This window comes from Trichechus manatus, unplaced genomic scaffold (genome assembly GCF_000243295.1).
Source record: "Trichechus manatus latirostris isolate Lorelei unplaced genomic scaffold, TriManLat1.0 scaffold00177, whole genome shotgun sequence".
NCBI lineage: Eukaryota > Metazoa > Chordata > Mammalia > Sirenia > Trichechidae > Trichechus > Trichechus manatus.
In genome coordinates, this window is record NW_004444113.1 from 1,524,693 (window position 1) to 1,541,483 (window position 16,791).

Consider the following 16,791-nt stretch of genomic DNA (forward strand, 5'->3'; position numbering starts at 1 on the left):
CACTGCACTGCCAGGTGGGACAAGCAGCTGTTGGTCCCCACCCCATCCCCACACTGCACTGACAGGTGGGACAAGCAGCTGTTGGTCCCCACCCCGTCCCCACACTGCACTGCCAGTGGGACAAGCAGCTGTTGGTCCCCAACCCCATCCCCACACTGCACTGACAGGTGGGACAAGCAGCTGTTGGTCCCCCCCACCTCGGTCCCCACACTTTATAGGTGAGCAGCCTGCTACTCAGGCAGGTGAGGCAACTCATCCAAAGGCCACGTGCCCCTCAGTGGCAGGCCTGGACCTCACACCAGGTCTCCCGGCTGCATACTCAGTGCCCCTCCCATCATCCTCTGCAGCCCCTGGCAGGTGACTGCCCACACCGCCGAGGCGGGTGCCTTTCTTTCTCTTACATTCACATCAAGTGAGCCCAGGGCCTCCGGGAAGCCAAGAAATCTAACACGAATGGGTGTCTGGTCCAGCAGGTGACTGGCCCTCGCCCGCCTTCCATGGAAACTCACTGCTGAAGCTTCACCTACAGGCTGCGTGAGTTTGCTTCCTGCCCCCCGAGGCCCGCACCTCCACCACCGAGGACTCAGCCTGGCAGGGCTGCCGTGGAGGTCGACATGCCCATCTCTGGGCCCCATCAGCTTTGAAGGTGCCGCTCGGGGTGGAAGAGCGGTGTGGGGTGCACACCACACGGAGTCCTGACACTCACTCACGAGCTCCCTGACTTGGTGCTTCTCGGTGGCTGTTTTCAGGTCTTCCTGGAGCTTGGTGTCTCTTTCGAAGAGGCTCCATTTGTGCAGGAGAATGAGGACATCCTTGGTGGAGAGCACCCTCTCGTTCACAATGAACCGGTCCTTCTCCTTGAAGGCCAGCATGACGGTGGCCCGGTACCTCAGTACGGAGTCCAGCGCCGAGAAGAAGCTGGTTATCTGGGCAGGGTCCAAGGTGGGTCTGTTCAGGAGCCAAAGTCACAAACTGAAGCAAAGGCGGCCTTCCGCTCCTGGAAGCCCAGGACTGGTGAGGCTGGTCACGTTGCAGAACCAGCGTGCCAACAGTCCATCCCACAAACCGGGCTTCCCCTGACAAGGCCACGCACGTGAGCCCCGGGGCTAACACAGGACAAAGGGGAGCCACTCTGGAGAAGCAGAAAGCGGAGCCCCGAGCCTGTGACCCTGGAGGACCCCTAGCTGGAGGAACTCTGTGGGAACCAAGGTTAAATGGGGTCGGTAGGCAGAGGAGGCCCGAGGTCAGGGCACAAGGCCCCAACAACACTCAACACCAGGACCGTGAGCCTTCTCCCTCTGGAAACTATCAGACTCAAGAGGAAAAAGGCCAGGACGCCTGGCACAGCATCATACCCACGGCCAAACCCTGACTGGGTCACTGGGAGGAACGCCACCTCTCTGAACTCGGAGAAGAGTGAAAATTCCATAACACCCATTCTGTATAATTTTAGAAATAAAATCGTTATTTCAAATTACGATCCGTTCCAAGACCAACGTATCTTCCCACGACCACGAAATAAGGAACGTGGCGTACCAGCGTGGATTTAACGATGTAATTTGTGGGAACAACAGCAAACAAAATGCCCTGCTGTTTACTGAAAAAATTTTCATTCTGAGATCCCAACCTGTTTGCTATCAGTCTTCTGGTTCCAGCTAGCACACCTCAGCTCTAAACCCAGAAATATGAGTGCAGACACTGTGGGGCCAGAGGAGAACCTGGCTCTCCTGAGGACACCGAAGTGCTACGCCAAGGGCTCGGACGACGGTACGGAAATATTCAGGAAAATCCACGGACAGTGAGTCCCCCCAGACCGACGGAGACAGAGTAAGTGTGGGGCACCTCTAACCTCCTCAGGTCAAGGCCGTGGAAAATACACTCCTCCCGCAGCACTTTATTCTAAGGTTTGAATCACTGTATCAAGGTAAGTGGTTCACTTGCTAAAGGTGACCGGGTATGACATGCTTTCAATTTTTAAAAGCATGTTATGTTCTCAGGGTCCTGCAACGGAGCCTCATAAAGTTGAAGCCGAAGGGAGGAGACAGCTAAGACCAAACGCCTGAAGGCACCCACAGCTGACACCAACTCACACCAGGCCGCCACCCAGACCCACCTGCAGGGTTGTGACCGGCAGTGAAAGCACAGAGGCGCTGCCCACAGTGGCAGACCGAACAGTGGTGTGGCGGACACAGACCTACACAGCGTGAAGGGGCACTCCTGGCGGGGGCGGGCGCTTACCTCAGGTGCTTCATGAGCGCGACGAGAACATAAAGGAACTCATCGATCAGGTGCAGGGCGAGCAGCTTCGGGGGCTCCTGAGACCCTCGCTTGCAAGGGGGCTGGCTCTTGGGCTCCACCATCCTGTCTCCCAGGTTGGTCACCCACAGCGTGTGCACCAAGGAGATGATGTTGGAGAGCAGCTGCGTCTCCAGGAACCTGGAAGCACACACGGGCAACCTTCACATCTATTCACAGTGTCCCCTTCATGGGGCCTGTCTGTCCAGGCTGGGTGTGAGGCGGGAGCGGAAGGGGACAGAATCAAGTGGTGGTGGGGCTTCACCTTTCCTGTGGTGTTAAATCTGCTCACCTCCCCTCTGCTGCAATCCCCAGATAAACACATCATCTATGTGGAAACAGGGTGCTTGCTATATGCACGCTACTTCAGGACACTGGAGGAGCCCCCGCCCCTCCTTCCTGACCAGACGATGGCCGAGTCCCCCCAGAGAGAAATTCTGGAGCCAGCCCGGGATGGTGATAAGAGTTGTCCCGTTCTTGATTCCCAAAACATAAAGTCATCTTCCAGGAATGAGAACTGGCCAATTATGCATTCTGTAAATCTGAAAGAGTTTTGAAGTTGATGACAAGGGACACATTCTAGATTTAGGATATCCTTTTCTTGTAGAGGAATTTTAGAAAAGGCAGGCACAAAGGGCCTGGCTACCCCAGGCTCATCACGGCGATTCTGTGGAAGACAGAGACCCTTCCCACCAGGTGCTGTGTCCTGTGACACCATGTCCTCCCTCCAGCAGCCTCACACTCAGGAGGGCCAACACGAACCACTGACTCGGCTGTGCCGACGGAGGGGCGCTTCGGCCCCACCTCACTAGGCAGTTCAGTGATGCCCCTGAAACGGAAGGCTCCTTGTCTTCACCTGAAGCAGGAGCTGTATTCTTTACAGCACCCCTGCGTGGTGCAAACGGTTAACATACTTGCTGCTGACTGACAGGGTGGAGGTTCACGTCCACCCAGAGGCACCTTGGAAGAAAGACCCGGCGATCTACTTCCAAAAAAATCAAGCACTGAAAACCTATGGAGCACAGTTATACTCTGACACACGTGGGGTCGTCATAAGTCAGAGTGGACTCGATGCGGCTGGTATTCTTTAAAACCTTGGCTTAAAAAAACGGGTTGCCATTGAGTTGATTCCAACTCATAGCAACCCTATAGGACAGAATAGAACTGCCTACTTCCAAAGCTGTGAACCTTTATGGAAGCAGCCTGCCACATCTTTTTCCCAAGGAGCAGCTGGTGGGTTCGAACCGCTGACCTTTCGGTTAGTAGCCGAGCGTGTAACCACTGTGCCACCAGGGCTCCTCTCGTGAGACTGTTTCCGACTATGTAAAGCTTGCCTGCACGCCGAGGCAGGGGCCTGCCTGTGCACAAAAGGCGGGAAGGCGCTGGTCGAGCCTCTGCCAAAGGGAAACGGCAGCTGAGCTGAAGCCAGGCCACAGAGGGAGGAGCCCTGTGGGACCAGCAGTGTAGGCGGTGGGAGGGGACACGTGTCAGGGAGCACAGACCTCACGGGGCCCTTGCAATCGACACGGTACACACCGCTGTCCCTGACGCACGCCCCGCGCACAGCAGGTGCTCACCTGCTCTCCAGGATGTGTACGAGCCACGTCAGCAGACTGTAGTCACGTAGGATTTCATAGGCAGATTTGGCAACCCGGGCGGCGTTCTGGAGAATTTCCAGAATCCAGTTCTGAAAACCAAAATAAAAAGTTACTCTCCAATGAGAAAATGAACTTACTTGATCAAAGGAACAGCTTTAAAAACACAAAGGTATGCTACGTTACAGATGGCTGCTGAAAACGAAGCTTGTTCTGCTAAGTCTGTGGGAGTGGCGGCCGCATGGGAGAGCGCCCTTCCCCAGAAGCGACGGCCAGAGGATGCAGCCTTCCACAGCAATCGCGAGGTCCTGGGGGTCCCCACTTCCGCTAATCCATCGTAAGGAACCAGCCCGCAAGTGAAGACGCAGCACAGAAACCACACGGCCCGGGGAGTCCGTGGCACACGCAGCAGCCCGAGCTGGGCTGGGGAGGACACGGATCCATGTCTCGCTCAGCCACGAGCTTTTGGTCCCTGTTCTACTACCCAGTAAGGAGGACATCAAAATGCGACTGCCTGCAGAACCATTAACGGGGCGCTTTACAATTCTCACATCCCACCCAGAGGAAACACACCATAACTCAAGCTCAGTTTCTTCAAACGTGTTTCTGACCTCAGACTTCCTCCTGTTCTAACCACGTTTTACACACTATCAGGAATAAAAGTTAGCCAGGCTTGAAATCACGCAAAATACCAATAACTTCTCCTATGTACTCCGTCCAACTACCCGTGGCATTTAGAAAACACGTCAGTCGTTTCTGGGTTCTAGGGAGACAGTGCTGCTTGAACAGACTCCCCTCTCTGATGACACGCAGCTCTGAGCACCAACTGAAACCCTGGTGGCTTGAGACCTCCTCAGCCAGAGTATCTCAGCCGACAATGGGTGTCAGTTACTTCTAGCCTTCTCAGCCAGCTCCGAAGGCTCGCCATTACCAACCAGCTCCTCCCTCTTGAGGGCAAAAGAAAGAGGTCTTCATTTCAGCCGGGGGCCACGGTGAGAGGGCTGCAGTGCAAAGCATCTATTAGCAGAGGAAAAACCACACGGTATCAGTGGCGCTGCAGCCACGAACACTCAGCCTTCACCACACACAGGCAATAGGAAAGGTGGGAAAGAAAGTCTCCTCACTGTCCCTAACTCAGAGCCAGGACTAACGTCAAGAGAGGTCAGGCCAACAGTCGGGGGCAGGCTGGGATCAGAGTTCACACGGACTCGACGTCTCAAATGAGCTGCAGCCTGCGCACCTGGGCCGCCCCGTCGCACAGCGGGCTGTTGAAGAAGGACAGGATGATGTGGAAAATCCCCTGTCTGGCGTAGAGCTTGTAGCAGTGCTTGTCTCGGATCCCCTGCCGCAGGAGGCCGAGCACCCACTCCTGCTCGGTTTTTTGCTGTAACCCAAGCAAATGGGAGACGGTCGTTAAATATAAGTCAAAATCCTTTTATCTATTTTCAAGCTGTGGTGCCGATTCCAACATGGCAGCCCCACCCCCAGTGCTGATAACCGGGTGCCATCAGGTCAGCTCTGACTCATGGCGGCCCCGTGTGGATCAGAGTAGAACTGTGCTCCGCAGGGTTCTCAGTGGCTGTTTTTTTGGAAGTAGATCGCCAGACCTTTCTTCCAAGGCACCACTGGGTGGACGCACACCTCCAACCTTTCGGCTAGCAGTTGAGCTAACCATTTGCATCACCCAGGGACTCCTCTGTTTCCGATTATGTTATTAAAAATCCTTAATCCCATCTCTGGTTCAAATTCTTCAGTTAGGAATAAAAGACCAGGTCAAGTTCAAACATCAGACTGCATTTAGCCAGGTAGGTGGTTCCATACAATCATATTTAATAGTTAACCCAGTGATTCACCAAAACAATAATAATAACAACGCCACAAAGCTTAGAACTCCGAAGGAGAAGTTTTAAAATTTGGGGATCTTCCTAAAAATTAACGCATTCAGTGACGTCTACGTGCAAGCCTGCGCGAGCATTCACTTTTCATACGTTTACTCTCTGAGCCGTTACCACTGTCAGAGCCCGGCCTGTGCCACATGGGGTCTGGGCAGTGCATAGGCAGGGAAAACAGTGAACGACGCAGCGGCTGAGTAACCTGGCTCGGGAGATACTTCAGGGCCTTGAGGACCTGGGAGGCAGTACCTCGAAGTCGGCGCTGTAGAAGAACTGGTAGAAGCCGGGAACTTTGTTCATGTTCAGGTCTTGATGAGACAGCAGGAACTTGCTGATCTTCAGGTACATGTGCTCCTCTGTCGAGACAGCAGACGGTCAGTCCCTCACGCATCCGCGGTGCTAACCCTGATGGCGGCTCCTGGCACAGGCCCGTCAGGGTTAGACTGTGTGTGAGCCCCCACCATCCTCAGAGCAAGCCTGTGAGCTCCATGGTATGGTCACCCCACTTCACAGCCAGGAAACGGAGGCACAAGAAGTGAGGTGACTGCCCCAGGTCACACAGCTGACGAGGGTCAGAACCCAGGCCGTCTGGCTGGAGTCTGTGCTTTTAAGCCCTGGGGTAGAGCCCTCAAAGTGGACACCTCTACTTACGATTGTCATCAGCCTGGGTTTTTACCTCAATATCATCTGCTGATTGTATACAACTACGGGAAAATATGAACATATATTCTCTCCCCCCAACCCCTGCCATCCACCGGTTCTGCCCCTCGCCTTTCACTTAGCTTTCCCTGTATTCTAACCCGTCAGGCTCCACGAAGAGCATCCTCACAAACAGGCTTCTCTCCCTGTCCACTGCTGAAGGACACGTGGGGGCTCCCAGCCTTTGACTATTACAAGCACTGAGTAACCCTGGGCACACATCCCTTGTCATCTATACGTGGTTACCCTGTAGGATACACTCCTACAAGTGGACCTGCTCAGCCTCAGTGTTTCTGATCCGCCTCAACCTGATCACATCTGTGGTACCTGGCTTCAAAATCTGCAGGGCTGCTTTGGCGATGAAGAGCGTCAAGGAGAAAGTGAGCCTCGCGTTCCGAGCCCGGATCCCATTCCGGACCACGTCCAACAGGTAAAGGAGCTGAAAACGGGAGAACCAGACGGCATCTCCAGGACACCTGTCATTGGTCCTGTCATCTGAGGGATGTGGCCACTCCTCGCATCCCAGGGACGGCCCTGCTCGCCTGCCACACCCCAGACACGCTTTCCTCTAGGAGTCCAGCGCATGCCCAGCGGCAGAGAGAACCCTGCACCAGGCCCTGAGAATCCCACCTGCTCTTGTTGCCCCACCACCAGGGGCACAGACCTCTAGGTCAGTCTGTCGTGGGTCACAGCCACCTTTAACTATCAGCTCAGACCAAAGAAACACCCAACAGAGATGACACCGTGTTGTCCGCCCACAATACAAGGAGAGAGGATTGTGGGGGAGACCCTGGAGGGTTGAGGATCAAGGGACACCTTCTGCATCACCCCCTGTAAGGAAACAGATCTTTGATCTTTATCGGTGGTCTCCCAACAACAGCCCTCCATGCCTTCAGACCCCAGGAGAGCCAGCTCTCTGAGCCCACCAGGCCCTCCCTCCGCCCTGCAGGATGTCCCCTCTTCCTACGCACCTGAGCCTGCTCTCGGAACCGCGCCCCCTCCAGCTGCGAGTAGTAGGCCGCCAGCACGTAGTAGGCCGCAGCCCGCATCTTGGGGTCATAGCTGCTGAGGGCCGTGACTGTCAGGCCCAGAGAATTCGAATCCAAAAATTTTCGACAATCCACCACAAATTCTACAGGAAATAAAACACAGGCAAGCTAATTAAACACACACCCACACCCACACACACCCACACCCACACCCACACAAATTCCATGGTGATGTGCAGCCTGGAGAATTAAATTTCCCTGTGTCTCACCAACATCACCTACACGATACAAGGAGCCCGTCTTTCTCCAGCTCCTCGAGCTTCTGCTAAAGTTGGACAAGAGGCCGTCCTTCCTTCTGTGGCAGTAACTGCACACCTGCAGCTTCTAGGGTGCTTGTGAACCCCAAGCAGGATTATCTCATGACTTCTCAAAAACACCCATGAACTAGAGAAGACACACAGATCTCCTGCTGAGCCTGCAGCAGGCGGGGTAGGAGAGCACAGCTGGGGGTGAAATTGGCTCACCCACCTCGTGTGGCCCACCGCCTGGGTCCCCATCTACGAGACCATGAAGGAAAGGAGACAAGGCAGAAGCAGTGAGGGCCGTCAGCCAGACACAAGCTGACCTGGTCCATCATTACACAAAGGATGGACTTACAGCTACTCTGCAGCCTTAGTTCTCTCTTTAAACAAACAAAATCTCACAGAAAACTGGCCCACCAAGCCGCAGCAAAAGCTATACTCAAAAGAGCCTGCTGGCCAGTACCCCCTCACTGTCTCTTAGGCCCCAAGAAACCTGCAACCACGCCAGGAGAGGCTGTGACCGAGAGGAGAGGGGGCTGGATACAAGGTGGGGTCGGGGGCAGGGCCCACCTTACCACAGCTTGCCAAAAAAAACCCAAACCCGCTGAGTGGATTCCAACTCATCGCAACCCATGTGTGACAGGGTAGAACTGCCCCACAGGGTTTTCTCTCTGAGTCGGAACTGACTCGACGGCAATGGGTTTGGTTTAATCTTTATGGAGGAGCCCTGGTGGTGCAGTGTTTAAGAGCTCGGCTGCTAACCAAAAAAAAGGTCAGCAGTTCGAATCCATCAGCCACTTCTTGGAAACTCTACGGGGCAGAGTTTCCAGGCTGCAGCACAGGTAGGGGAAACTGAGGCCGAGCCTGGCAGACTCTGAGCTGAGGAGACGAGCTGGGCGTCCCTGAGAGTGCAAGTAGGCTGGAGTCTGCAGGGCAGAGTCCTGGAGAAAAGCAGCTGCACCGAGAGCTCAGGAGTCTTTCAATGAGTACCAATCAGCACGCACCCGTGAGAAAACTACCTCAGCCTGGGAAAGACCACCCAGAAGGAGGAGAGGAAGCAATCCTCGGGCTCACACATGCCCAGAAATAGTTCCTGTTGCCACCAGCTGGGGTGAAATCCTCATAATTCACAGGGCATAGGGTAGAGTACTCAGAAGGATTTGATCTCAGCAGTGGGGCAAAACCAGTCCCAGACTAAATGTCGCTTTGGTCCCACCTAATAAAGCTTAAAAGCAAGACTGCAAAAGAGCAAACTGTTTCCAAGTAACTTGGCTGCATCCTAAAATAAAGCTTAAAAACATCCACAGGAATACAAAAATACCCAGCACCAAACAAGGTAAAATTCACCATGTCTGGTTTCCAATAAAAAATCACCAAGCATGCAAACAGGCAGGAAAATATAACCCATAATGAAGAGAAAAATCTCCCATTTGAAACCAACTCATCAGCTATGACACAGACAACAAAACCAGCAGACAAAGACATTTCAAAGTCCTGTTTCTCACATGTTTAAGAAGCTAGAAAGAAGACTGAGCATGTTAAGTAAAGACACTGACGATACGAAAATTCAAACCAAGATTCTAGAGGTGAAAACTACAACCTCTGTCATGGTTTGAGTTATGGCCCCCAAAAAATGTGTGCATCAGTTTGGCTGGGCCCTGATTCCTGGGACTGTGAGATTTTCCTGTATGTAAACCTGCCTCTATGATGTTAATGAGGGAGGATGGGTGGCAGTTGTGTTAGTAAGGCAGGACCTGATCTACAAGACTGGATTGTGTGCTGAGGCAATGTCTTGAGATATAAAAGACAGAAGTGAGCAGTGAGACAGGGGGACCTCATACCATCAAGAAAGCAGTGCCAGGAGATATAAAAGACAGAAGTGAGCAGTGAGACGGGGACCTCATACCATCAAGGAAGCAGTGCCGGGAGATATAAAAGACAGAAGTGAGCAGTGAGACAGGGGGACCTCATACCATCAAGAAAGCAGTGTCGGGAGCAGAGTGCGTCCTTTGGACAGGGGTCCCTGCACCGAGATGCTCCTAGTCCGGGGGAACACTGATGAGAAGGCCGAGAGAGAGAAAGCCTTCCCCTGGAGCTGACACCCTGAATTTGGACTTTTAGTCTACTTTACTGTAAGGAAATAAATATCTCTTCGTTAAAACCATCCACTTGTAGTATTTCTGTTATGGCAGCACTAGATGACTAAGACAACCTCTGAGACCAAAAATACACTGGATGGATTATCAGCAGATTTAGACGCTGCTGGAAAAAAAATTAGTGAACTTGAAGAGACAGCAACAGAAACCATCCAAATGAAACACAGAGAGAAAAAACAAATACCCTAGAACATCAATGACATGTGTAATTGTCCCTGAAAAAAGGGGGAAATTTGTCCAAAATTGACAGAATTATAAACTAGAATTAAGAAGTCCAACCAACCCCAACACAAGAAACACAAAGAAAATTACATCACAGTTAAAGTGCTTAAGAGCAGTGATTAAAAAAAAAATCTTAAAAGCAGTCACATATCACACAGAGGAACAAAGATAAGAATGATGGCAGACTTCTTGTTAGAAACAAAGCAAGGGAGGGTCAACAGAACACATCTCTAAAGTACAGGCAGGCAGTCCTGCGTTAGGAGCCTCTGACGTACAGACAACTGATACTTGCCCTTTAATGTTATGTAACTTTGCCCTCACTTTGAAAGGACAAACCAAGCCCTACTTGCAACCAATTCTTCATTGCAATCACCTTTACTTGCAGCACATTCAGCTCTTACATCACTGAAAAGGCTTTGAGCCATTTTTTGCACTAAAGTCAGGCTAAATAACACCTGTGTGCACCTGTTCTGAATTATCTACAAATCCAACTTAAAGACACAGTTAGGAATGGATCTCGTTCATTTGTAGCTGGGGGACTACCTGTACGGTGGGGAAAAAAACCCTGTCAATCTAGCATTTTATACCCCATGAGAGCCTTTCAAAAATTAAGGTGAAATTAGGGCTTTTTTTAGACATAAAAAGGCTGAAAAAATTGATCACCAACAGACTTGAACCACAAGAATTCTTAAGGCAGAAAGAAATAATACCAGATGGAAATCAGGGTGTACACAAAAAAATGAAGAGAACCAGAAATGGTAACTATATAGCAAATATAAAATATTTAAAAAACTTTTTTTTAAATCTCCTTAAATGATAGTACACAGTTTGATGAAAAAATAACAATATATTGTGGGGCTTATAGTAAATAAAATGCATGACAAGAACTGCACAAAAGCCAGGAGGGGAGAGATGAACGCAGACTGTTGTAAGGTTCTCATACCACACATGAAGTGGTGTAATACCACTAGAGGGGAGACTGCAATGAGCTAGAGATACATACTATCAACGCTGAAGATGTATAATATAACCCCTGACGATGTATACTATAAATGGTAATGATGGATACTCTAACTCCTGAAGATGTATACTATAAACCCTAAAGATGTATATTCTAACCCCTGAAGATGTGTGCTATAAACCCTAAAGATGTATACTCTGACCCCTGAAGATGTATACTCTAACCCCTGAAGATGTATACTCTTAACTCCTGAAGATGTATACTATAAACCCTAAGGATGTATACTCTAACCCCTGAGGATGTATACTATAAACCCTAAAGATGTATACTCTGACCCCTGAAGATGTATACTCTAACCCCTGAAGATGCATACTATAAACCCTAAAGATGTATACTCTGACCCTCGAAGATGTATACTCTAACCCCTGAAGATGTATACTGTAAACCCTAAAGATGTATACTCTGACCCCTGAAGATGTATACTCTAACCCCTGAAGATGTATACTATAAACCCTAAAGATGTATACTCTGACCCCTGAAGATGTATACTCTAACCCCTGAAGATGTACACTATAAACCCACCCTGAAGATGTACACTATAAACCCACCCTAAAGATGTATACTATAAACCCTAAAGCAATCACTAAACACAAAGACACACAAAATGAAGAGCTATAGCTAACAAACCAACCAAGGGGATAAAATGGAATTATGAATCTAATCATGTCAATAATCACCATGAATGAACATGGGTCAACCAAAAACAAAACAAAACACCCAAACCCGCTGCTGTCGAGTTGATTCTGATTCTTGGCGACCCTGCGTGTTGCAGAATAGAACTGCACTCCATCGTTTTCAAGGCTGTGACCTTTTGGAAGCAGATCATCCAGCCCTTCTTCTGAGGTACCTCTGGGTGGATCACGAACTGCCAACCTTCTGGTTAGCAGTTGAGCGTTTAACCATTTGCACCACCAGGGACTAGAGAAGGAGTCTCTATACCCCAGTTAAAAGCCACGCCTAATTACATGTTACCTACAAAGAAACCCACTTTAAATATCAGGATGCACAGATTAAAAGGATGGAAAAAGAATATCTTGGGCTCCAGTAGCTTATAGACTAAATTTTCTCTTTTCTAATAAGCGACCATTTTTGATAGCAGGGGGGGAAGATCCAAAATTTTAAAAACATCAGACTAGGATAAAGCTACATTGTTTTGGAAAAGACGAGATGTGTTAAAGTCACACCTACGGACCTAACACAACAAATGCGTGTGAGCGCGGTACATTTGGGAAAGAGAACAGTCTGAATATTTAACGTTACACTCACTAAAAACAGCTGGTCCTCAGCTGGCTGGGACATGTCCAGTCAACACGGAGACTAAGAAATGGACTTGCCACGTGTCTGTGCGGAAAAGCCAGTTTCAGGTTCTGTGGTCATCGCTGCCACTCTGTGGAGGTCCTGGCTTTGCAACACAGAAAAGGGCTGTCCTTGGGATGGTGAAAATACAACAGGCCATTCTAAAAAGAGTTATAAACGCCTCTCTTTGTTTTCAGGACCTCACGAACAGCAGTTTGGCCTTCTGATGATAGACCTTCCGATGAAAATGGCTTAACCAGGACGACGACCGAGGATTACTATAAAAAGTGCCCTAGGCTCTAGTGGGATTTAGTGGCAGCGTGACTGCGCTCAAAGGAGACCTGGTGGTGCAGAGGTTAAGTGCTCGGCTGCTAACCGAAAGGCTGGCAGTTCAAACCCACCAGCTGCTCTGTGGGAGGAAGACGTGGCAGTCCACTTCTGTGCAGATTACAGCCTGGGAGACCCTGTGGGGCAGTTCTACTCCGTCACACGGGGTCCTATGAGTCAGAACTGACTCGATGGCAAACACCACAGGCAGAGCTTCTATTTAGCTGATTTGCTGTGTGTCAAGGAGCCCTGTGGCACAGTGGTTAAAGCACTTAGCTGCTAACCGTAAGGTCTGTGGATCAAACCCACCAGATGCTCTGCGGAAGATGAGGCAGTCTACTTCTGTAAAGATCTACAGTCTTGGAAACTCTATGGGGCAGTTGTACTCTGTCCTATAGGGTCACTATGAGTTGGAATCAACTTGATGGCAAGGGGTTTGATTTTTGCTTTCTGGTGTCTGTGCTGCTGGAGCATCAAGACATCGTCCTCAAGCTCCTCCGACACACTTTCCCAGAGGCTGGCTGTGGGGTGCAGCTCGTCACATGAGAAGTTCCGGAAGGCTGCGCTCTCATCAGGTGACGAGGCTCAGAACACTGTAAGTGCACCTCCCTGTCTGGCTGCTCAGTGGCGTATGTGAATCAGAACTGAAGACCTCAGCCCGGTTCTGCTGAGGATGAGAATTCACTGTGGAAACCGTTACTTGTCACTGCCATGGCTAACGGCCTTGGCTGGCCCCATATCTCGGCCAAGGACTCAACGAAGGGAAGCTGTAACGTTAAGGAAACAGGTGCCCATTTTCAGCAAAGGGCTGAAGTGCAGCTGTGAGAATGTAGCTTCTCTGAATACAGGTAAAAAAACCAAAAACCCACAAAACAAAACCCAGTTGGCACACACAAAATCTAAGTAAACGTCCAATTTGGGATTTCAACAAGTTTAGCAATAGCTGCACCTACTTTCCATGCAGGAAGTAACAACGTGCAGTTTAGCACTTCTGCTACACACAGCATGGCTGAACTGCATGAATACAAATGAAGCTTGATACAGAGGAGGAGCCCGGGGGGTGCAGTGGTTAGGTGCCACAGCTGCTAACCAAAAAGGTCAGCAGTTCAAATCTACCAGCTGCTCCTTGGAAACCCTTTGGGGCAGATCTGCTCTGTTCTCTCGGGTCACTATGAGCTGGAATCGACTCAACGGCAACAAGAGGATCCAAGGGAACACGTAAGGGACAATTAGATCTACATTAAGTTAAAAAACAGGACACCTGCTCCTTTTGGGGAGGAGGGGGAACCACTAGGAAGGGACTCTGGGACTGCTGGCTATGCTCTATTCCTTGATCTAGGTGGTGATTTCACCCAAAAATCAAGCCATACAATAGGACTTGCAGACTCTTCTGTACGGCATACTTCAATAAAAGTTCATTTAAAATACTGTTCATTTTACTTGCCTACTAGGGCAAAAGCAAGAGAAAAAAGAATCACAATAAACTTTTAGGAAAAAATAAAAATGAAAACGCCTCATGACTTAATTCAGCTGCGATAAATCTAGCCAACACTGGCCATTTCGCTCTTGAGTGATTTCTGTCCCACTTCTCATTTTAGTTTAGGACCTTCCTGTCCTGATGAAGATCCTTCCTTTTTCAGTAGATGACAAAATCTATTTAAAGCATCATGTTTCCATTTGTTGCTCTGAATGACAAGTAGCAAAACTTCAGCAAATTTTTAATAACATTTTTTTGTACTATCTATTTCCCAATCCACTTCTGTGCTTTTTAAAATTTTCCATTTCAGAGTGAATCATTTTAGTGTCAACAGTGGACCAAGCTATCACAAATCCATTTCAGGATTAGGGCTGACATATTCTGCCAGCTTTTCCACCTGTATTGTACCAATAAAACTTACAACAGGTTGCCATCTGGAGACTTAAAGGTAAGGAGAATGGTGACTGGCACATTTCCCTGACCTGAAACACCATTTCCTAGTCCCCTCTCTTCCCAAAAGGCCTCCTATGCCCTGACCCCCACCAGGAAAAGAAAGCACAACATTCAAGATTTTGTGAAAAACACTCTCTCCTGATTCTACTATTTTCCTACTAAATATTTCACAAGTCTTTGCTTTCTGTCTCCTGAAGCTCTACTGAGACAGAGAAGCAGACTAAATGGATTTGTCATAATTCACTAAACTTTCAATGGCAAGTAACGTCGTATTTTTAGGCTGCAGAGAATCTGTTTTCCTGTTTGATGAGAAACAGGTACAGCCAGAGGATGGTGGCGGGGTGGGGGTAGGGGGTCAGAAGAGCTTCCTGGGCCCCACATTGTTAGATTTGTCTCCCTCAGTCTGCTGTTTAATACAGTCATCAGGGCAATTCAGGTATGGGTTTGCCATTATCATAATCTGATATTTGCATGAAATGTCCCTTGCTATCTTGCAAATAAAATCCAGCTTCAGCAACAGAATACAGTGTCCATCAAGATGGGAGCTACAGACAACATAAAGGGCTGGGGATGGAAAAATCTCTTTTTTTGAGGGCGGTGGAAGATCAGCAAATTTGTTCACAAATAAGAGCATTTGTGTATAAAAAATATTTTGAATTTAAAAAAAAAAGAAAAACAGGACCAATAGCAGGACGTGGTCTAATTCATCTAAATCTACCCAGCCATTAAGTCCACAAAAAGGAGCCTTTAGTATCACGATGGCTGTGCCAATGAGCACAGAAGCAAAATGCGTGCGTCCACCCAAGAGCACCACACCCGTGGCCTTGGGACTCCTTTCCTGCAGGCCAGACTGGAGGCATCACTGGCCGTAAAGAGCAAGCTGGACCTAGGAGACTATGCAAGGCCTGGTGGGGAGGTGAATTCCTACCCCTGCCCAGCAGTAATGAGGCACACCTCCCTCGGGCATCAATGAAGCTCCACTGGGGAACCTGGATTTGTACCCCTGCCAGGCAGGACCAGGGCAGTGCCCCCTGTTTCCCGCCAGACCAGAGTCAAAAAAGCCCTCAGAATAAGGAAATAATGATCAGCGGACAGGTGGGAATGTTTTCACTGTATACCCTTTGGTACCATCTCAATTATGAACTGTTAAAAATTAGACTTCTGATTTTGGAAAAATGGAGGGGACATACATTTCCCTATTCCTCCTGCTAAGTTAACTACAAACTCTGGATATTAAATATAAAACAAACGCAAGACGTCTCTGAAGGGTGGAGAGAAGACGGCAGACCAGCTAGCGACCTCAGGAAGCAAAGATCAACAGGGTGGTGCATCCCTGAATTTTCCTTCTGCCTTGTACAGCCCAGCCTTCAGCTGAAGAGGCTGCAACCTGAAAACACCCACAGGCACAGACAAAAGACGCCCGAACAAAAGCCGACTCTCTCTAGCCAAAGGAAGAGAGACGAGGCAGCCTAGCAGGACATTTTAGACAATAACTGCTCAACTCCAGCCAAAAACCACAGGAAAACACTGGTCCCACCCGACCCAGGCCAGCAAAGGCCACGTAGGGGGCCCAGACTTCCACCTTTGCCATGCTGGTTTCAGAGACGGCAAGGCTGAGAGCTGAGACTTTCATCCCCACCAGGAAGTAATGATACACCCCTCTCACTCCCCACTGGGGTGTCTGAGGAAGCCTCAGTAGAGTAAGGAGTGTCACCACTGCCCAAAGGTAACAAGGCTCCCCCGCTCTGGAGTCAGTGCAGGCCCCGTGAAAGGCAGTAATGAACCACTGCCCAAAGGTAACGAGGCTCCCCCACTCTGGAGTCAGTGCAGGCCCTGTGAAGGGCAGTAATGAACCACTGCCCAAAGGTAACAAGGCTCCCCCGCTCTGGAGTCACTGCAGGCCCCGTGAAGGGCAGTAATGAACCACTGCCCAAAGGTAACAAGGCTCCCCCGCTCTGGAGTCAGTGCAGGTCCTGTGAAAGGCAGTAATGAACCACTGCCCAAAGGTAACGAGGCTCCCGCTGCATTGGAGTCAGTGCAGGCCCTGTGAAAGGCAGTAATGAACCA

The 16,791-nt window shown here is 49.8% G+C and overlaps 1 protein-coding gene across 1 annotated transcript in view; it reads right to left on the minus strand.

The window, feature by feature from the left end:
- URB1 (URB1 ribosome biogenesis homolog) overlaps positions 1 to 16,791 on the minus strand; it is an 85,910-nt gene that overhangs the window by 3,655 nt on the left and 65,464 nt on the right. The window contains exons 31-37 of the mRNA XM_023741298.1: positions 7,453 to 7,613; positions 6,809 to 6,920; positions 6,032 to 6,138; positions 5,131 to 5,274; positions 3,873 to 3,982; positions 2,239 to 2,436; positions 707 to 948 (exon numbers count right to left, since the gene is read on the minus strand). Coding sequence (XP_023597066.1) covers positions 707 to 948; positions 2,239 to 2,436; positions 3,873 to 3,982; positions 5,131 to 5,274; positions 6,032 to 6,138; positions 6,809 to 6,920; positions 7,453 to 7,613 — 1,074 coding nt within the window. The remainder of the gene's footprint in view (positions 1 to 706; positions 949 to 2,238; positions 2,437 to 3,872; positions 3,983 to 5,130; positions 5,275 to 6,031; positions 6,139 to 6,808; positions 6,921 to 7,452; positions 7,614 to 16,791) is intronic.